Genomic DNA, 17,639 nt, shown 5'->3' with positions numbered 1-17,639 from the left:
ACAGTTTAATACCGTCACACATTCTGCTGTGAAATCAGAGAAACCAAATGAACTGTTCATTTACTGACCTGGAAAGAAAACACACTCATTGTACTTCCTTGTTTCAATTTAACAGAATTTCAATGTTTTCTTGTTTCAGTTCCATAATTTAATTTTTTCTTGTTCGAGTTTAATATTGTTTTGTTGATAGTTAAATCAGTCAGACTGTTGGCTAGGTCCGAGTGAACTATCTATCCAACAGGTGCACATGATGGCAGACAGAGCTAATGGAGCAGAGGACCAATTTATGTTTAATTAACTTGACAATTTTTTTGACGTAAGCTGATAGTGTGTGTGTGTGTGTGTGTGTGTGCGTGTGTGTGTGTGTGTGCGTGTGTGTGTGTGTGTGTGCGTGTGTGTGTGTGTGTGTGTGTGTGGTCATCGTCCACTCCCAGTAGACCACCAACAGGAAAGGCTAATATGAAAGTGTCCAACTCCTCCACCAACACACAGGCGTCTGCAGCCGACGCGTCTCAAATGTCACATGCTTTTATCCAACGTAAAACTGCCTCCACATTCAGCTTTGGGAGTACATTTATATACATTTATGGAAAAATTTCAGTGTAAAAACTCTTCAGTGTGACTTTTTGATTTTCTACTTCTGGAATATTAATAAAAAATACATTTCCGGCGCCTAAAGGGTTAAAAACATATTAGATTAGATTAGATTCAACTTTATTGTCATTACTCAGTATACAGGGTAACGAAATGCAGTTAGCATCCAATCAGAAGTGCAAAACAGCAGAAGTGCAGTATAATACAGTTAAATATCATATGTACAGGTAAGTAATATGTACAGATGAGTGCAGTTATGTACAACTAGTGCAAATAAGGTGGTTAAATTAAATATTGAATGTGCAGTTGAATATACAGTTGAATAAATAGGATGTTCATTACAGAATATACACATATACATACATACATATATACACCTATGCATGCACACAAAGCTTCAGTGTGGATGTAAGCATATACATATATACACACACATGTAATATTGGTTGTGTGATATAGATTTAACAGTAAGGAGTATTGATGAATGTGTACAGCTATGGAACCAGATGTGTAGTTATCAGTGCATTTGTGCACCAAGAGTCAACACAGGTAGGAGGAGGTGTGGAGTCATCTGCTGGCAGAGTTCAGTAGGGTGACGGCTGTGGGGAAGAAGCTGTTCCTGTATCTACTTGTTCTGGTCAGCAGACTCCTGAATCGCTTCCTGGAGGGGAGGAGCTGAAAGAGTCTGTTGGCTGGGTGAAAAGAGTCTCTGAGGATGCTACGCGCCCGGCGCACACATCTCTTCTTGTAGACTCTCTCAGTGTCCGGAAGTGGGGCACCAATGATGCATCGGGCAGTTTTCACCACCCTCTGGAGTGCTTTGCGGTCCGCAGCAGAGCAGTTACCATACCACACTGTTACACAGTTAGTCAGGATACTCTCTATTGCGCAGCAGTAGAAGTTGCCCAGGATGACAGCAGACAGCTGGTTCCTCTTCAGTGTTCTCAGGAAGAAGAGATGCTGATGGGCCTTCTTAATCAGGTGGGAGGTGTTGGTGGACCAGGTCAGGTTTTCTGTGATGTGGGTCCCCAGGAATTTGAAGCTGGAGACACGCTCCACCTCCATGCCGTTGATGTGGAGGGGGGTGTGGGTGCCTCCTTTCTCCTTCCTGAAGTCCACGATGATTTCTTTTGTTTTGCTGGTGTTGAGGAGTAGGTTGTTGTTCGCACACCAAGCAGCAAGGTGTTTGACCTCTGCTCTGTACGCCGACTCATCATTGTCGCTGATTAGTCCAATCACGGTGGTGTCATCTGCGAACTTTATGATGGAGTTGGATTCAAACATAGGTCTGCAGTCGTGGGTGAAGAGGGAGTAGATGAAGGGGCTCATCACACAACCTTGTGGAGTACCAGTGCTGAGTGTGAGGGTGGAGGATGTGACGTGGTCTGACCTAACATGCTGTGGTCTGTTGGTCAGAAAGTCCATGATCCAGTTGCAGAGGGAGGTGCTGATTCCAAGGTCTGTGAGTTTTGTGATTAGCTTGGCGGGGATGACAGTGTTGAATGCAGAGCTGAAGTCTACAAACAGCATTCTTGCATAAGTGTTTTTCTTGTCCAGGTGTGAGAGTACACAGTGCAGCGCCGTGGGGACTGGATCCTCTGTACTCCTGTTGCTGCGGTAGGCATATTGGTGTGGGTCGAGTGTGGGGGGCAGACAATCTTTGAGGTGTGCCAGGACCAGGCGCTCAAAGCACTTCATCACTATGGGAGTCAGTGCCACAGGGCGGTAGTCATTCAGGCACTTTGGAGAGGAGAGTTTTGGCACCAGTACAATGGATGTGGTTTTGAAGCACGCCGGTACTACTGCTTGGGCCAGGGACAGGTTGAAAATGTCTGTGAATATTCCTGAGAGCTGCTCAGCACAAGCCCTGAGCACACGTCCTGGAATACCATCAGGGCCAGCAGCCTTGCGTGCGTTGATACGGCTTAGTGCGATCTGGACGTCTGTGTGTGAGAGGGTGAGTGGCTGAAGGTCTTCAGAGGGTGTGAGCTTTATGACCTTTTCTTTATTGTCCTTGTCGAAACGGGCATAAATGTCATTCAGTTCATTTAGAAAGGACATATCTATGGTTGCTGATGAGGTGTTGCTGTTCTTGTAATCTGTGATGGCCTGGATGCCCTCCCACATGCGACGAGGGTCGGAGTTCACAAAGTGTTCCTCCACCTTGAGCTTATGTTCATGCTTGGCCTTTTTGATGCCCCTTTTCAGTTCTGTTCTGGATGCACTGTAGGCGAGTGCATCTCCTGATCTGAACGCGTTATTACGTGCTTTCAGTAGGAGTCGCACTTCCCTGTTCATCCAAGGCTTCTGGTTGGGGTATGTGGTGATCTGTTTCTCAGTGGTAACACTGTCAGTGGTGGTGTTGATGTGCTCTACTACTGCGTGAGTATAAGAGTCAATGTCAATCTGGGAGCCACAGGTAGCATGGGAGGCAAACACACTCCAATCTGTGTTCTTAAACCTGTCCTGGAGTACCGAGTCTACCCCCACAGGCCATACCTTGATGGTCTTCACAGTTGGTTTCACACGGCTGATGAGTGGTGAATAGGTGGGGGTGAGGAACAAAGAGAGATGGTCAGACTGACCCAGGTGGGGGAGGGCGGTAGCCTTGTAGGCTCCAGGGATGTTGGAATAAACATGATCCAAAGTCTTATTTTCTCTGGTGTGGCAGGAGACATGTTGCTTAAATTTGGGAAGTACAGTTTTTAGATTAGTGTGGTTGAAATCGCCAGCTACAATATAGTCCATCCATCCATTATCCACCGCTTATCCGGGGCCGGGTCTCAGCGGTAACAGTTTAAGCAGGGATGCCCAGACTTCCCTCTCCCCAGACTCCTCCTCCAGCTCTTCCGGGGGGACCCCGAGGCGTTCCCAGGCCAGCCCACAGACATAGTCTCTCCAACATGTCCTGGGTCTTCCCCGAGGTCTCCTCCCGGTGGGACATGCCCGGAACACCTCCCTAGGGAGGCGTCCAGGAGGCATCCGAAGCAGATGCCCGAGCCACCTCAGCTGGCCCCTCTCAACGCGGAGGAGCAGCGGTTCTACTCCGAGCTCCTCCCTGGTGACTGAGCTCCTCCCCCTATCCCTAAGGGTGCGCCCAGCCACCCTGCGGAGGAAACTCATTTCGACCGCTTGTATCCGGGATCTTGTCCTTTCGGTCATGACCCAAAGCTCATGACCATAGGTGAGGGTAGGAACGTAGACTGACTGGTAAATCCAGAGCTTCTCCTCTCGGCTCAGCTCCTTCTTCACCACAACCGACCGGTACAGCGACTGCATCGCTGCAGACGCTGCACCGATCCGCCTGTCAATCTCACGCTCCATCCTTCCCTCACTGTGAACAAGACCCCAAGATACTTAAACTCCTCCACTTGGGGCAAAGACTCCCCACCGACCCGGAGAGGGCAGACCACCTTTTTCCGGTCGAGAACCATGGCCTCGGATTTGGGTTGCTGATCCTCATCCCGCTCGCTTCACACTCGGCTGCAAACCGCCCCAGGGCACGCTGAAGGTCCAGGTTCGATGAGGCCAACAGGACAACGTCATCTGCAAAAAGCAGAGATGAAATCCTGTGGTCCCCAAACCGGACCCCCTCCAGCCCCTGGCCGCGCCTAGAAATTCTGTCCATAAAAATAATGAACAGAACCGGTGACAAAGGGCAGCCCTGCCAGAGTCCAACATGCACCTGGAACAGGTCTGACTTACTGCCGGCAATGTGAACCAGGCTCCTGCTTCGGTCCTTGTAAAAACATATAGTAAAAACAAAAATAGAAGAGTGCAGATAAAACTATTTCATTTGGTAAATGCAGAGTTAAACATGTTTTCAGGTTGGACTCAAATATTGTCTAATATCACAGACATGATTCCAGATGTGAGCTGAATGAATCTGAAACGCTGCCTCTGTCCTGTAACGCTGCTTCTGTCTGCTCAGTCCTGTAACGCTGCTTCTGTCGGCTCAGTCCTGTAACGCTGCCTCTGTCGGCTCAGTCCTGTAACGCTGCTTCTGTCTGCTCAGTCCTGTAACGCTGCTTCTGTCTGCTCAGTCCTGTAACGCTGCCTCTGTCGGCTCAGTCCTGTAACGCTGCTTCTGTCTGCTCAGTCCTGTAACGCTGCTTCTGTCTGCTCAGTCCTGTAACGCTGCTTCTGTCGGCTCAGTCCTGTAACGCTGCTTCTGTCTGCTCAGTCCTGTAACGCTGCCTCTGTCGGCTCAGTCCTGTAACGCTGCCTCTGTCGGCTCAGTCCTGTAACGCTGCTTCTGTCGGCTCAGTCCTGTAACGCTGCCTCTGTCGGCTCAGTCCTGTAATGCTGCCTCTGTCTGCTCAGTCCTGTAACGCTGCTTCTGTCGGCTCAGTCCTGTAACGCAGATAAACACAGTCCACCTGTGGGTGTTCCTGCTTTAACTCTGGGTTTGTGTTCCTCAGGTCTTGGCTGTTTGGTCCAGTACAAAGGAACCAACAGGTCAGCCCCCCCCCCCCCCCCCCCCCATACCACACTATGTGCAAATATGAACAGAATATTTAAAACTGAATCTGAATGTTTATATAATTAGCAGATTTCTTTTTTCCTCTTTACATTTGTTGTTTCACAAATCTTATTTTATCTTATGTGGTTGACTTATCTTATCTTACCTTATACCTTACCTTATCTAACCTTACCTTATGCCTTATCTTACCTTACACCTTATCTTATAACTTACCTTACCTTATCCCTCCCCTTCCCTTATCTTATCTCCTCCCTCAGGGCGGTCTACAGGGTGGCCAGTGTCCAGCCCGTTGTCAGCACCCACAGCTCCGTCATCACCCACTCCCCCCCTCACCTCTCTCCCCTCCCTCCCCCTCTTCCACCCTCCGTTCCCTCCCACCCCCCTCAGCACTCTCCTCAGATGTCCCCCCTGCCTCCCCCCCTGCCTCCCCCCCTACCCACCCAGGGCTCCATGTCCAGCGGAGGTGACCCCCACCCCCACCCCCAGCACCAGCACCCCCTCCAGCCCCAGTCCACCGGCCCCGCCCAGCCTGGTCCGCAGCCCCCCCAGGCCCAGCACCTGGCCCCCCCTCAGCCGGGACCCCACCCACATTCCCTGTCCCTGTCGTTCTCCCAGTCCCGATCCCAGTCCCATTCCCAGATCCCATCCCAGTCGCTGGGCGGCGCTCCGGAACAGAACGGCATCCTGGACTGGCTCCGACGTCTGCGCCTCCACAAGTACTACCCCGTCTTCAGACAGCTGACCATGGAGGAGGTGGGTCAGGGGTTTTTATTTAGTACCTCCACCAAGGAACAGAGCAGGTTATGTTTTCATCTGGGTCTGTCTGTCTGTCTGTCTGTCTGTCTGTCTGTCTGTCTGTCTGTCTGTCTGTGTGTCTGTGTGTCTGTCTGTCTGTCTGTCTGTGTGTCTGTCTGTCTGTCTGTCTGTCTGTGTGTCTGTCTGTCTGTCTGTCTGTCTGTGTGTCTGTCTGTCTGTGTGTCTGTCTGTGTGTCTGTCTGTCTGTCTGTGTGTCTGTGTGTCTGTCTGTCTGTCTGTGTGTCTGTCTGTCTGTCTGTGTGTCTGTCTGTGTGTCTGTGTGTCTGTCTGTCTGTCTGTCTGTCTGTCTGTGTGTCTGTCTGTCTGTCTGTCTGTGTGTCTGTCTGTCTGTCTGTCTGTCTGTGTGTCTGTCTGTCTGTCTGTCTGTCTGTCTGTGTGTCTGTCTGTCTGTCTGTGTGTCTCTGTCTGTCTGTCTGTCTGTCTGTGTGTCTGTCTGTCTGTCTGTCTGTCTGTCTTTTAGTAAGATAAGTCAAAGTTATGGACGAATTTTCTTGAAATTTTCAGGAAATGTTGATACTGGCACAAGGAACAAATGGTTTAAATCTTGGTGGTGATGGGGGGGGGGGGGCAGATCTGTCTTAGTGGAGGTCTGCGCTCTGTGAGTGCTTTTCTCGTTAACCAGATGTTCTATTATAAGTTATAAAGTGCGTCCACAAAACGACTCTTTACAAATTAAAACATGTTACAAAAGTAGTTGAGTTCTGTTCATCAGGCTGGATGTATGTATCTTTATTTAGACGGGACAGTGCACATTAATGAACACATTTACACATTCCATTACAGTATAAATGTGTAAATATGCTGGCGTTAGCGCCAATGCTAATTTTCATCTGCAGTCCCCACTTAATAAATAACAGAGATCCGTGCAAAACCAGACAAAAGCACACAGTGTAATAAGTGCAGTACAGAGCAACACAATACAAACAGGACAGTTCCATACACTGTAATATAGTACATGTCAAGGACTAAAATAAACATTTACTACTTAAAGGACAATACACTACGCGTCAGAGATTAAAGTAAACATTCAGCTGTTCCTTTAAAGTGCTAGTGTTCACATGTTTGGTGGTTTCCATACTTTAATCTGGCTTTTGAATGCAGCATACGTGGGCTTCTCCCTGACTTCCACTGGGGTGGTGTTCCAGCTGCTACAACCTTTACACCATAAAGCATTTTGTGCAAAGAATGTTTTTTTTTTTTTTTTTTTTTTTGCTCGTATCTCGCAGTCCCCCCTAGTGGCTGATCTAGTGCTGAGCTGGTTGTTTTTCTGCCTGATAAAATCTCCAAGAGGAGGTGGGGCTAATCCATGTAGTGTTTTATAAATAAGACATAAGCTTTTGAACAATCTAAAATTCTCAAAGCTGAGGAAATGATATTTCTCTAAATTTACGCAGTGGTGATACGACTGCGGTTTTCTATCAAACACCTTGATAGCTTTTTTGTAGAGCTGTTCAAGGGGTTTTAGTCCTGAAGAACCTGCAAACGACTGGTTCTATGTTCTCAGCGGTTGTCCAAGGTTTTAATCACACTGTATTTGTGTGTTTCAGGGACTGTGATTCTGTTCACTAAACCCCTAAAACTGGACACTGTAAGAAAAGGCACAATGAGCACCGTGGGTTACTGAAACAAAAGACAATGACCTCGAGTGACCTTGAAGGGTCAAAGTGAACATCACCAAAGTCTACATTTCAGTTATCTTCTTCTCTGAAACTACCGGTCGGATTAATTTCAGATTTTGTAAATGTATTTTCATGTGATATTGTTCACAAAGTTTATCCACAGTTTTGAGAAATTTAGATTTTTTTATTTTTATATTTTTTTTACCATTTTTCAACGTCTTAAAGATGTTCCTTTTCTTCTAATGGTCCATAATTGAGTCGGTTTGTTGTTGGGTTTTTTTTGTCCAAATCTCTTTCCTTGCTCAGTTCTTAGCTCTGACGGAGGAGGATCTGAACAAGTACGACCTCACCCAAGGAGCCAAGAAGAAACTGAAGACTCAACTGGAGCTGCAGAAGTCTGTGGAGTAAGTCCAGTGTTTTCTGGAGTTCAAACTGGGAACTGTGGTTGGTTGGTTGGTTATTTATTTATTTATTTATTTAATATACTTTTGTTTTTACCTCAAATCCACATGAGCAGGAACATCTGACAGCTGTAGACATGATGTGTCCCAATATTTATGTCCATGTAGTTTAGAAACATCAATATTTCCTTAAAGTTTAATGGGACATTTTTTCTTCCTCAGTCAGATGTGATGAAAATAGATGGTTAGATGTGGAAGAAAATTGTTATTTACAGTTAGAATTTTCTTTTTATAAATTTAGAGGAAGAACATTAAAAATCAGAGTCATGGATAAAAAAACAAACAAAATCAATATTGAGAGAAATTCAGTCCAAACCATCTCTTAGTCATTTTGGAAACAAAGATAATAATTTAACCCAAACTAACCTGTGTAATGATATTTATCCCATAATATAAAACTCTATTCTGTCATTAGTCGTTATTCTTTTGTTAGAAAAGAAACACCTGAATTCAACATGTCCGCATACTTTTGTCCATGTATTGTACATATGATAAATATGCAACCAGGGCACAGTTAGCTTAGCTTCACATTAACACAGAAAACATGAGGAAAGAAGCATCATGCAGGTTCAGTCTGACCTCTGACCAATCATTACACTCGTATTTGTTGAATTTTACACAAACAGAATCATTGCGAACAGTTTGTGGTTACGCTCAGTTACTGTACGAACTATTTTCTAAATGCTTAGTTGTAGTTTAGTTGTAGTTCAGTGGTCTCTTTTCTCTTCTTCTCGTATTCAAATCAATCCCAGACAGGACTCTGCTGCTTTAGTCTCCATGTTTCCAGGTAGAGTGGGGACCAGAAGACGACTGGAAACCACAAGTGAACACAAGTGACGGAGCAAAAAGTGTCGTATGGAGACAGCACAGAAAACTGAGAGAGACAAAGAAATCCATTTTGTATCAATCTGACATTGACGAAGACAAAAACGAAGGGAATTTTATCCATAATTTTTATCCATTTTAGTTAGTTTTGTAAACACACAATACAGTTTCAGTTAGTTATGTTTTTTTCTTTTAATTCTAGTTTTTATTCATTTCAGTTAACGAAAATATTTTTACAATTCTAGTTTTGGTCATTTCGTTAGTTTTTGTTAATGATAATAACCTTGATGTAAACCGATTCAAACTGAGCATAGTTCGGCCTCAGTTTTATTTCATTCTCTGTAAATTTGTAATAATCAGGAGTGTTGAGTTTGTGTCCAAAACACTGAACCCTTCCAGCCTGTTCTGACTCATGTGACAGTAAAACATCATGACTGCGCAGAAGAACGCTGTTGTTTGGAAGGGAAGCGTGGTCCCGTTCGACTGTTTTCGTGTAAAAATGACGTGTCTTTCTGCGACGGCGTTGCCAAACACAGATTATCCTGCATCCTCTCATTCTCCAGTGTTTCAAATGTGCCAGAACATCTGGAGAACATCAGCAAAGGACAGCGTTGTGTACAGAAACAGTCCAAAAAAAGACTGTTTGCATAAATATCTGTGTACAAACGTGTCTTTGTCTTCTCCAACACGGAGCAGCAAAAAGAATGTGTCCTCTGCTTTTCATTAACGGAGATGCTGAAGTGGGTTTGATTTTAGTGGGAATAGTTTGATCTGTGGAACCTGGGTGTAATCCACTACAACATGAGCTTCAGTCAAAGTAACTTCAGGAATATGTATATCTTGAATTAAGCAAAAAAATATCTTGAATTAAGAAAAAAAAAAACTTGAAATGAATAGAAAAAACATTGAATTAAGCAAAAAAAAAAAAAAGAATTAGCAAAACAATCTTGAATTAAACAAAAAATCTTGAATTAAGCAAAAAAAAATCTTAAAATAAACAGAAAAAACTTGAATTAAACACAAAATCTTGACTTAAGCAAAAAATAATACTTCTTGAATTAAAAGTCTTGAATTAAGCAAAAAAAAAAAAATCTTGAAATAAACAGAAAAAAACTTAAACAAAAAAAATCTTGAATTAAACAGAAAAAAATTGAATTAAACAAAACAATCTTGAATTAAGCAAAAAAGATCTTGAATTTAAAAAAAATCTTGAATTCAGAAAAAAATCTTGAATAAGCAAAAAAAAAATCTTGAATTAAACAAAAAATACTGAATTGAGCAAAAAAAATCTTGAAATAAACAGAAAAAAACTTGAATTAAACAAAAACATCTTGAATTAAACAAAAAAAACTTGAATTAAGCCAAAAAAAAAAAAATCTCGAATTAAATAAAAAATGTTGAATTTTTGAAAACTAACTGAATTAGAGGAAAAAAAGTCAAAACTAAATAAAAGTAAAGTATAATAAAAAATTGCAGCCAACCACCACTTCGGTCCTGTGTTTTCTGATTCAGCGTGTCCACATACTTTTGGACACATTGTGGACTTTGTCCTATTAACAATTAACAGCCGGGCCGATGTGCCGCTGACGGTAACGGCCCACTCACTGTCAATAGTTAACCACGAGTGGGAGAGATAAGATGTACTTCTGAGGAGATAAGTGTGAGAAAAACAGGAAAACAGCAGCGACGCAAACAGGTGAACGACAAATCTGCAAAACAGACTATCAGCTGATCAGGTTTCCACTGGCAGGATCCACACCTTTACCATGGAGCATGCTCAGACACGAGTGTGTGTGTGTGTGTGTGTGTGTGTGTGTGTGTGTGGAAAGTTCCTGCAGTGCTTTTCCATCCTCCTGTGTTTGGAAAAGGAGAACAGTCCCACAGAGTGGACAGTGGCTCCCCCTGGTGGACAGAAAAGGACAGATGGAGATTCAAACTGAGGCGTCTGAGGCTGTTTGGACTGTTTTTGAGTACTTTTGATTTTACCTTTATGTACTATATAAACGAATGAATGAATGAATGTTTTTATTTCAGTTATGTTCAAACATATTTATAAAAAAATATGTATAAAATGAAGACAGTTGGTAACTGAAAAAGGAAGAAGCTGAAGCCATGTTTGGCATCTTTTTGTTTTTCAGCACAGCTTAATCTATATCATCTGCCTATTATTTTTTTTCACTTTAACCTACTATATCAACATGAAAGGACAAAAAACACAAAAAGTATAAAATCTGATTTGAAAAATGTATATAATTTATTGCATAAATAACACACAGATGCTTAACAAACCTTTTCAAAGACTTAAAAAGGGAATATTGGTTCCAAATATTAGGTATAGAAAATTAAAACTGTAATGAATTAAAAGTATACTCAAATATTTGACATAAAAGCCCCCCCCCCCCCTTACCTGTAATGCTAATACAGTGTCTGGATTAGAACCCACAGATTCAGCCTGTGTTTTCCATTAGAAACCCCCATAAATAAAATACCTCACAAATGACAAATTGACCCTCAGATGATCTAGAACTTTTTTTAACTGAATTAAAAATGTTGTCCAAAATTACATTTTTCAGAGTACAGACACGTAGACATTTTCCTTAATGTAATTTTCCTTTTTTTTTTTTGTTTTGTTCTTTTACTTAAAAAAAAAAAAAAAAAAAAAATCACATATACCTGTTTTTGTTATGCACTGACAACTTTCATTTTTACAAGCAATATTTTTTTTCCTCATGTTTTTTTTTTTTATTGTATCCTTTAAACTTATAAACCAATGCAATATATAAAATAAGAGCGGTATACTTTTTTATATATAATCATATAAATGAACAGATGAACAAAATAACACATAGGGCAGGGCTGTCCAGTCCTGGTCCTCGAGGGCCGGTATCCTGCATGTTTTAGATGTACACACCTGGTTCAAACGATAACCCTGTCATTAAGCTCTGCAGAAGACTGAGACTGACCTTCAGGTGTGCTGGAAGAGGGAAACATCTAAAACATGCAGGATACCGGCCCTCAAGGACCAGGGTTGGACAGCCCTGACAGGGCATTTCATATGTCACAAATTAAAACACAAAAGTACTGATGAAAATGAAAATGTGCATACTTACATAGATAACCATAAACAAATGAATAAATGAATAAAATAAAAATTAATAAATATGAAACATTCCTAAAATTTAAATTTTATATATATATATATAATATTTATATATATTTATATTATATATATATAATATATATTATATATTTATATTATATATTATATATAATATTTATATATATTTATAATATATATATTATAATATAATATATATATAAAACAAATAAGTAATTTTGCTTTTTTTTTAGCTGTTTTTTTACTGGCCTGACCAACTTGAGGTGATACTGTGGTTTCTGTGACCCCTGAACTAAAGGGACTTTAACACACCTGCTCTACATCTGATACAATTCAAGCTGATAAAATGACTGACTTTGGTAAAAACAAAGCAGAACACATGACCCACAGCTGAACTGTTTTTGTGACTGTGAGGCTGTGTTTGTCCAGCAGAGAAATGAAGACAGAGAAGAGGTCGTGCAGCGGCATCGCCAGGGTGACCCCGTCCAGTCACATAGGGCCCCCGACACACCCCACCCCCACCGCAGGTAACAAAGGGGGGGGGTGGTGGTGGCATTAATGGAGATGAAACTGACAGGAGACGGGTTTGATTTGAAGCATTTAAACACAAACTACAGATGGGACCTGTTCATTCCAGTCCAGTACGTTTATGTTGGACTTAGACTCATTCTTTGACCAAACCCATAAAAGGAGTGAATGTCCAGGTGTTAGAATAACATGTGTGGGTTTAAATGATTGAAAGAACGTGCAGCTCCAGGGGGATTCTATGCAGGTGTGGTTGTAAAACAGAACATGGTGGATTGAACCAAATGAAACTGCTGTTGTGTGGAACTACTTTTCCAGGAGAGCTGCGGGTGGAGGTGGACGCCGTGCCTCACCACCACCAGCCCGTGTCCACAGACAGCAGCTCGTCTTCAGGGTACTCCAGCTCCTCCTGCTCCCCTCGGACCCCCCTCTGCTGTGACTCCGCCTTCGACAGGACCAGAGACATCCACAGGCGTGAGTTTGATTGACAGGAAGTCCAGGACGGAGCCTCTGAACAGAAACACACGCCAGATGAAACCCCAACCCTGACCCTAACACTAATGCTCAGTGCATGGTATTTACATGATAAACGTGTATTAGACATGTAATAAACATGACATTAACATGTTATTAATGTGTTATTACTGTGTAATTAACACTCACTTGTAATAACACATAATAGACATGTTATTAACACATTGTTAATACGCTATCAACATGTAATTGACACTATTAACACAAATGTATTATTACCATGTAATGAACACTTACTAACTTGTAATAACACATAATAAACTTGTAATAAACTTGTTATTAATGTGTTAATACTGTGTAATTAACACTTGTAATAACACATAGACATGTTATTAACATTGTTAATACATTATCAACATGTAATTGACATGTTATTAACATGTTATTAATGTGTTATTACATGTAATTAAGACTTAGTTGTAATAACACATAATAAAAATGTAACTCACATGTAATTAATACTAACCTTGTAATTACACATAGTTAACATGTATTTAACACATAATCTACTCATAAACTACCACTGACAATAGGGTCTGGTCAACTCCAAATGTCCTTAAAGGTGCAGCAGACTTTCGTGACCAGTTTTTCCTCAGATCTGTCCATCCTCAGTATCATGAATCTGTTCGTCTGTCTGTCATTCCTCAGCTGAATCTCTTACATTACGGTGAACAGTTTCTCAGTTCCATCCACCACAAACAAACCAGGTGTTTACAAACAGAGCTGGAGGACCTGGGCATCTGAGGAATTTTGTTGCAACGTGCATTGTGGGAAACGAAGGCTCGCACCAGCGGATCTACTGTGTGGTGTGCCCCAAGGCTCTGTCCTGGGACCAGTGCTATTCTTATTCTATGTCCTCCCGCTTGGCCACATTATCCGACAGTACAGTGATGTCTCCTATCATCTATTCGCGGATGACATCCAGATGTACTGCTCCTTTAACTCCTCTGAGCCCCACAAACTGAGTTCCTTAATCATCTGCTTGTCAGAGCTGAAGCAGTGGCTAAATGAGAACAGTCTCCAGCTGAACTCCAGTCAAACACAGACCCTCATCATTGCCCCGGACAGTGCAATCCCAGGGATCAAACATCACCTTGGAGACCTGAGTTCCTCGGTAAAGACAAAACTGAGGAATCTGGGTGTCATCTTCGACCAGGACATGTCTTTAGAATTCTACTCCAAACACCTAGTCAAAAACTGTTTCTTCCAACTACGCAACATCTCCAAACTCAGATCTATGGTCTCCATCAATGAGCTTGAGATGATCGTTCACTCCTTTGTGTCTTCTGGCTTAGACTACTGGAACAGCCTGTTTACATGCTTAAACAAGAAGGAGCTGGCCCGTCTACAGTTTGTCCAGAACTCTGCTGCCAGGCTCCTGACCCGCACAAACAGGAGAACCCACATCACTCCCATCCTTAAATCCCTCCATTGGCTCCTGTTCTAGATCGTCTTTATTTCAAAATTCTGGTGCTAACTTTCCGGGCCCTACATGGCCAGGCCCCTGCATACATTGCTTCTCTGGTCCAGCCCTACAGCTCGACTCGTAGCTTGAGGTCTTCAGGACAGCACCTGCTGATGGTTCCACACACCTGCTGATGGTTCCACACACCTGCTGATGGTTCCACACACCTGTTTTAGCACACGCGGTGACAGGTCTGTTAAAGCTGTGGACCACGTCTATGGAATGACCTGCCTCTACACCTACGGTCCATGGACTCTGGAGAGAGCTTTAAGAAACACCTCAAAACCCTCCTGTTCAAAAAGGCTTTTTAGTCTCCCACCTGACCCAGGACCACCACAGACTGACTACACTCTATGTATTCATCATAACGTACTCCATGTGTCGTCGTCCCCCCCCCCCCCCCCCCCCCAGTCTCTCTATATCTCTATTGCTCTCTCTTTTCTCCTCCTTTACTCTCTCTCTTTAACCCCAACTGGTCCAGGCAGACGTCCATCCTTCAGGAGTCTGGGTCTGCTCCAGGTTTCTGCTGTTAAAGGGAAGTTTTTCCTTCCACTGTCACCAATCACAAGTGTTTGCTCCTGAAGGATTCTGTTGGGTCTGTAAACTTAATTTGATTCTGATTTGAATGATAAAGCACTTTGTGACTCTGTCTGTGAAAAGTGCTCTATAAATAAAATTTACTTACTTACTTACCACCGCCTGACCATGGCTACAGACACGACGTGGAAACGGCAGGAGCTCTCTTCCTTCTATGCATATTCCTGAAGCCGTTTCTGCGTTTCAGTCATTTTCGCGTTGTGCTTCATCAATATAATATCCTATGGTTGCGCTGCCGTTGCAGGTGGCTGCGTGAACCTCCATTTCCCACAATGCACGTTGCAACAAAATTCCTCAGATGCCGAGTTCTCCTGGCTCTGTTTGTAAACACATGGTTTGTTTCTGGTGGATGGAACTGAGAAACTGTTCACCATGAAGAAGAGATTGAGCTGAGGAATGACAGACAGACGAACAGATTCATGATACTGAGGATATGACTGAGGATGGACAGATCTGAGGAAACACTGGTCACAGAAGTCTCCTGCAGCTTTAAACCTGCTGCCGTGTGGTTTGTCAGTGCTTCATTTTGGGTCCACACTGACATTTCCACTCATCTCAGCCACATGCATTTGAATGGGAACCACCAGGTTGAACTAACCTTTGAAACATCTGCGTAGGTGTGAGACGTGATGAACTTTCAAACCTTTATTTTCCATTAAAGTCAGTTCATCAGATGTCGGTCCATAATTCAGTGACTGTCAGCGCAGTTTTAGCTCATGTTAACAGCTGGTCAAACCCAGCACTGGTTCCACTGTTTCTAAGAATCGTTTGTTTCTTGGTTCCTCTGACGCTGTAAACATCATGTCTGACCCTCACGCTCCTCTGTGGTCCAGGTCCAGGTCCAGATGGAGCCGGTGCTGGTCCAGAGAAGGACCGGTCCTGCCTGTTCATCCTCAGCTCGTCCGGTTCCAGTCGGCCCACGGCCCAGGTTCTACCGGTCCAAACGGATCCAGCTCCTCCTCCTCTGTCTGGCTCCTCCCACCTCCCCTTCGGCGTCCCTCAGTCTCCTTACCCTCCCCCCCAGGCCACCTACCCTCAAACCCTTCTGTCTCCAGTCTCAAACCAGACGCGCATTCTGACCTCCCCGCGGAAGCCCCGCCCCCCTCCACTGTGCGCCGATGACAGGACTAAGCCGCTGGGCTCGGGGCTTCCCTCCGCTGTGGGGGTGGGGGTGGGGGTGAGGCTGGAGACCCTGTTCCCCGGCCTGGGCGTGGGTGGCGGCTCTGTGCTGCAGGACTCGGGGTGTCGGGGGGGTCTGATGGTGGAGACAAGCTCCGCCCTCACGTCCACCTCCAACAGCCACCACCATGTGTCCCACCCCCCCCTCCACTTCCACCTGTCCTCCTCCTCCCCCTCTGCATCTGGATACTACTCCTGCACGCCCACCTCCTCCTCCTGTCCCTCCTCAAAGTCTGGTTTTGTTCCCATGGCAACCGCCACCAGCGTCCCTGTGGCCGCGGTGCCCGGCAACACTTACTTCCCCCCTCAACCCACGTCCAGCCCCTCCCCCTCCCCCTCCTCTGCCACCTCACTGGATTGCTCTCCTGTCAATCACAGCTCAGGTCACGCCCCCTCGGTCTGTGTCTGCAGCTCCTGCGGTTGCCGGGGCAACTGCGGCGCCTACGGGGCGTTACCCAATTACGCGGCGGCCGGCTACCTGCAGCCGTTCTCTGGCCCCTCCCTCTTCACCCTGGGGCCCCTCCTCCACCTCAGTCCCCTCATAGCCTCGTCCGGCTCCCCGGGAAACGGAGCCACGCCCTTCTCCTACCCGATGATGGTGCCGCCGCCGCTTTACCGCCACAGCCCCGTGTCACATGACCAGCAGCTGCAGGGCTTCGGCCTGTACAAGCAGCACGGCCTCATGGGAAGCGGAGTTCAGAAGCGGGCGTTGGCTAATGTGTCGTGTTATAACTGCGGCGCCAACGGACACAGAGCCGAAGACTGTAAACAACCGCCCATGGACGCAACGCAGCAAGGTAAACGCACGTCAATGCACTAAACGCACCGTCAACCCTCACACCACAAAAACAGTTTGTTTCCCTCTGCAGCCGGTCTCATCAACAAGGCCCCCTCCCCACACTGACCCCCTCCCCCCACAGTCACTTATGAACATTATTGCACAGCTGCTTATTTTGCACTTTTATGCACTGCTGTCACTTAAAGGAAACCAGTTTTCAGCACATATGTTACTGTATATATATGTATATAATACCTTTTTTCTCTTTTTCACTTCGGAAGGCAAACACTTCTGTTTTTCTATATTCTTATTATTTTTATTTTTGACATCTGCTTCTTTTAACTTTTTGCACCAACAGAACCAAGACAAATTCCTTGTAATGTAAAAATTACTTGGCAATAAATCTGATTCTGATTCTGTCAAAGGTAAACGCACAGCGACTTACAAAAGCGAAACGCAGAGATACGTCTGAAAATTATGACAGACTGACATGCACACACAGACACACATGCACACAGACACACATGCACACAAAGACACACTTGCACACACAGACACACAGACACATATGCACAGACACACATGCACACACAGACACACATGCACACACAGACACATATGCACAGACACACATGCACACACAGA

General features: G+C 44.4%; 1 protein-coding gene across 2 annotated transcripts in view; it reads left to right on the top strand.

Annotated features, from left to right (window-relative positions):
* The window catches only part of zcchc14 (zinc finger, CCHC domain containing 14), a 54,060-nt gene that overhangs the window by 33,133 nt on the left and 3,288 nt on the right, over window positions 1–17,639 (top strand). Inside the window, exons 8-13 of one of the 2 annotated variants that reach the window (XM_030136481.1) lie at window positions 5,016–5,052; window positions 5,335–5,830; window positions 7,819–7,916; window positions 12,349–12,443; window positions 12,760–12,915; window positions 15,871–17,013. In XM_030136481.1, coding sequence (XP_029992341.1) covers window positions 5,016–5,052; window positions 5,335–5,830; window positions 7,819–7,916; window positions 12,349–12,443; window positions 12,760–12,915; window positions 15,871–17,013 — 2,025 coding nt within the window. Of the gene's footprint in view, window positions 1–5,015; window positions 5,053–5,334; window positions 5,831–7,818; window positions 7,917–12,345; window positions 12,444–12,759; window positions 12,916–15,870; window positions 17,014–17,639 lie in introns of both variants that reach the window. The other variant, XM_030136480.1, reaches the window with a different exon arrangement.

The sequence above is a fragment of the Sphaeramia orbicularis genome, chromosome 6, assembly GCF_902148855.1.
Source record: "Sphaeramia orbicularis chromosome 6, fSphaOr1.1, whole genome shotgun sequence".
NCBI classification, from domain to species: domain Eukaryota; kingdom Metazoa; phylum Chordata; class Actinopteri; order Kurtiformes; family Apogonidae; genus Sphaeramia; species Sphaeramia orbicularis.
Note: the sequence above shows the minus strand (reverse complement) of the source record. Positions and strands in the feature narration are given on the sequence as shown.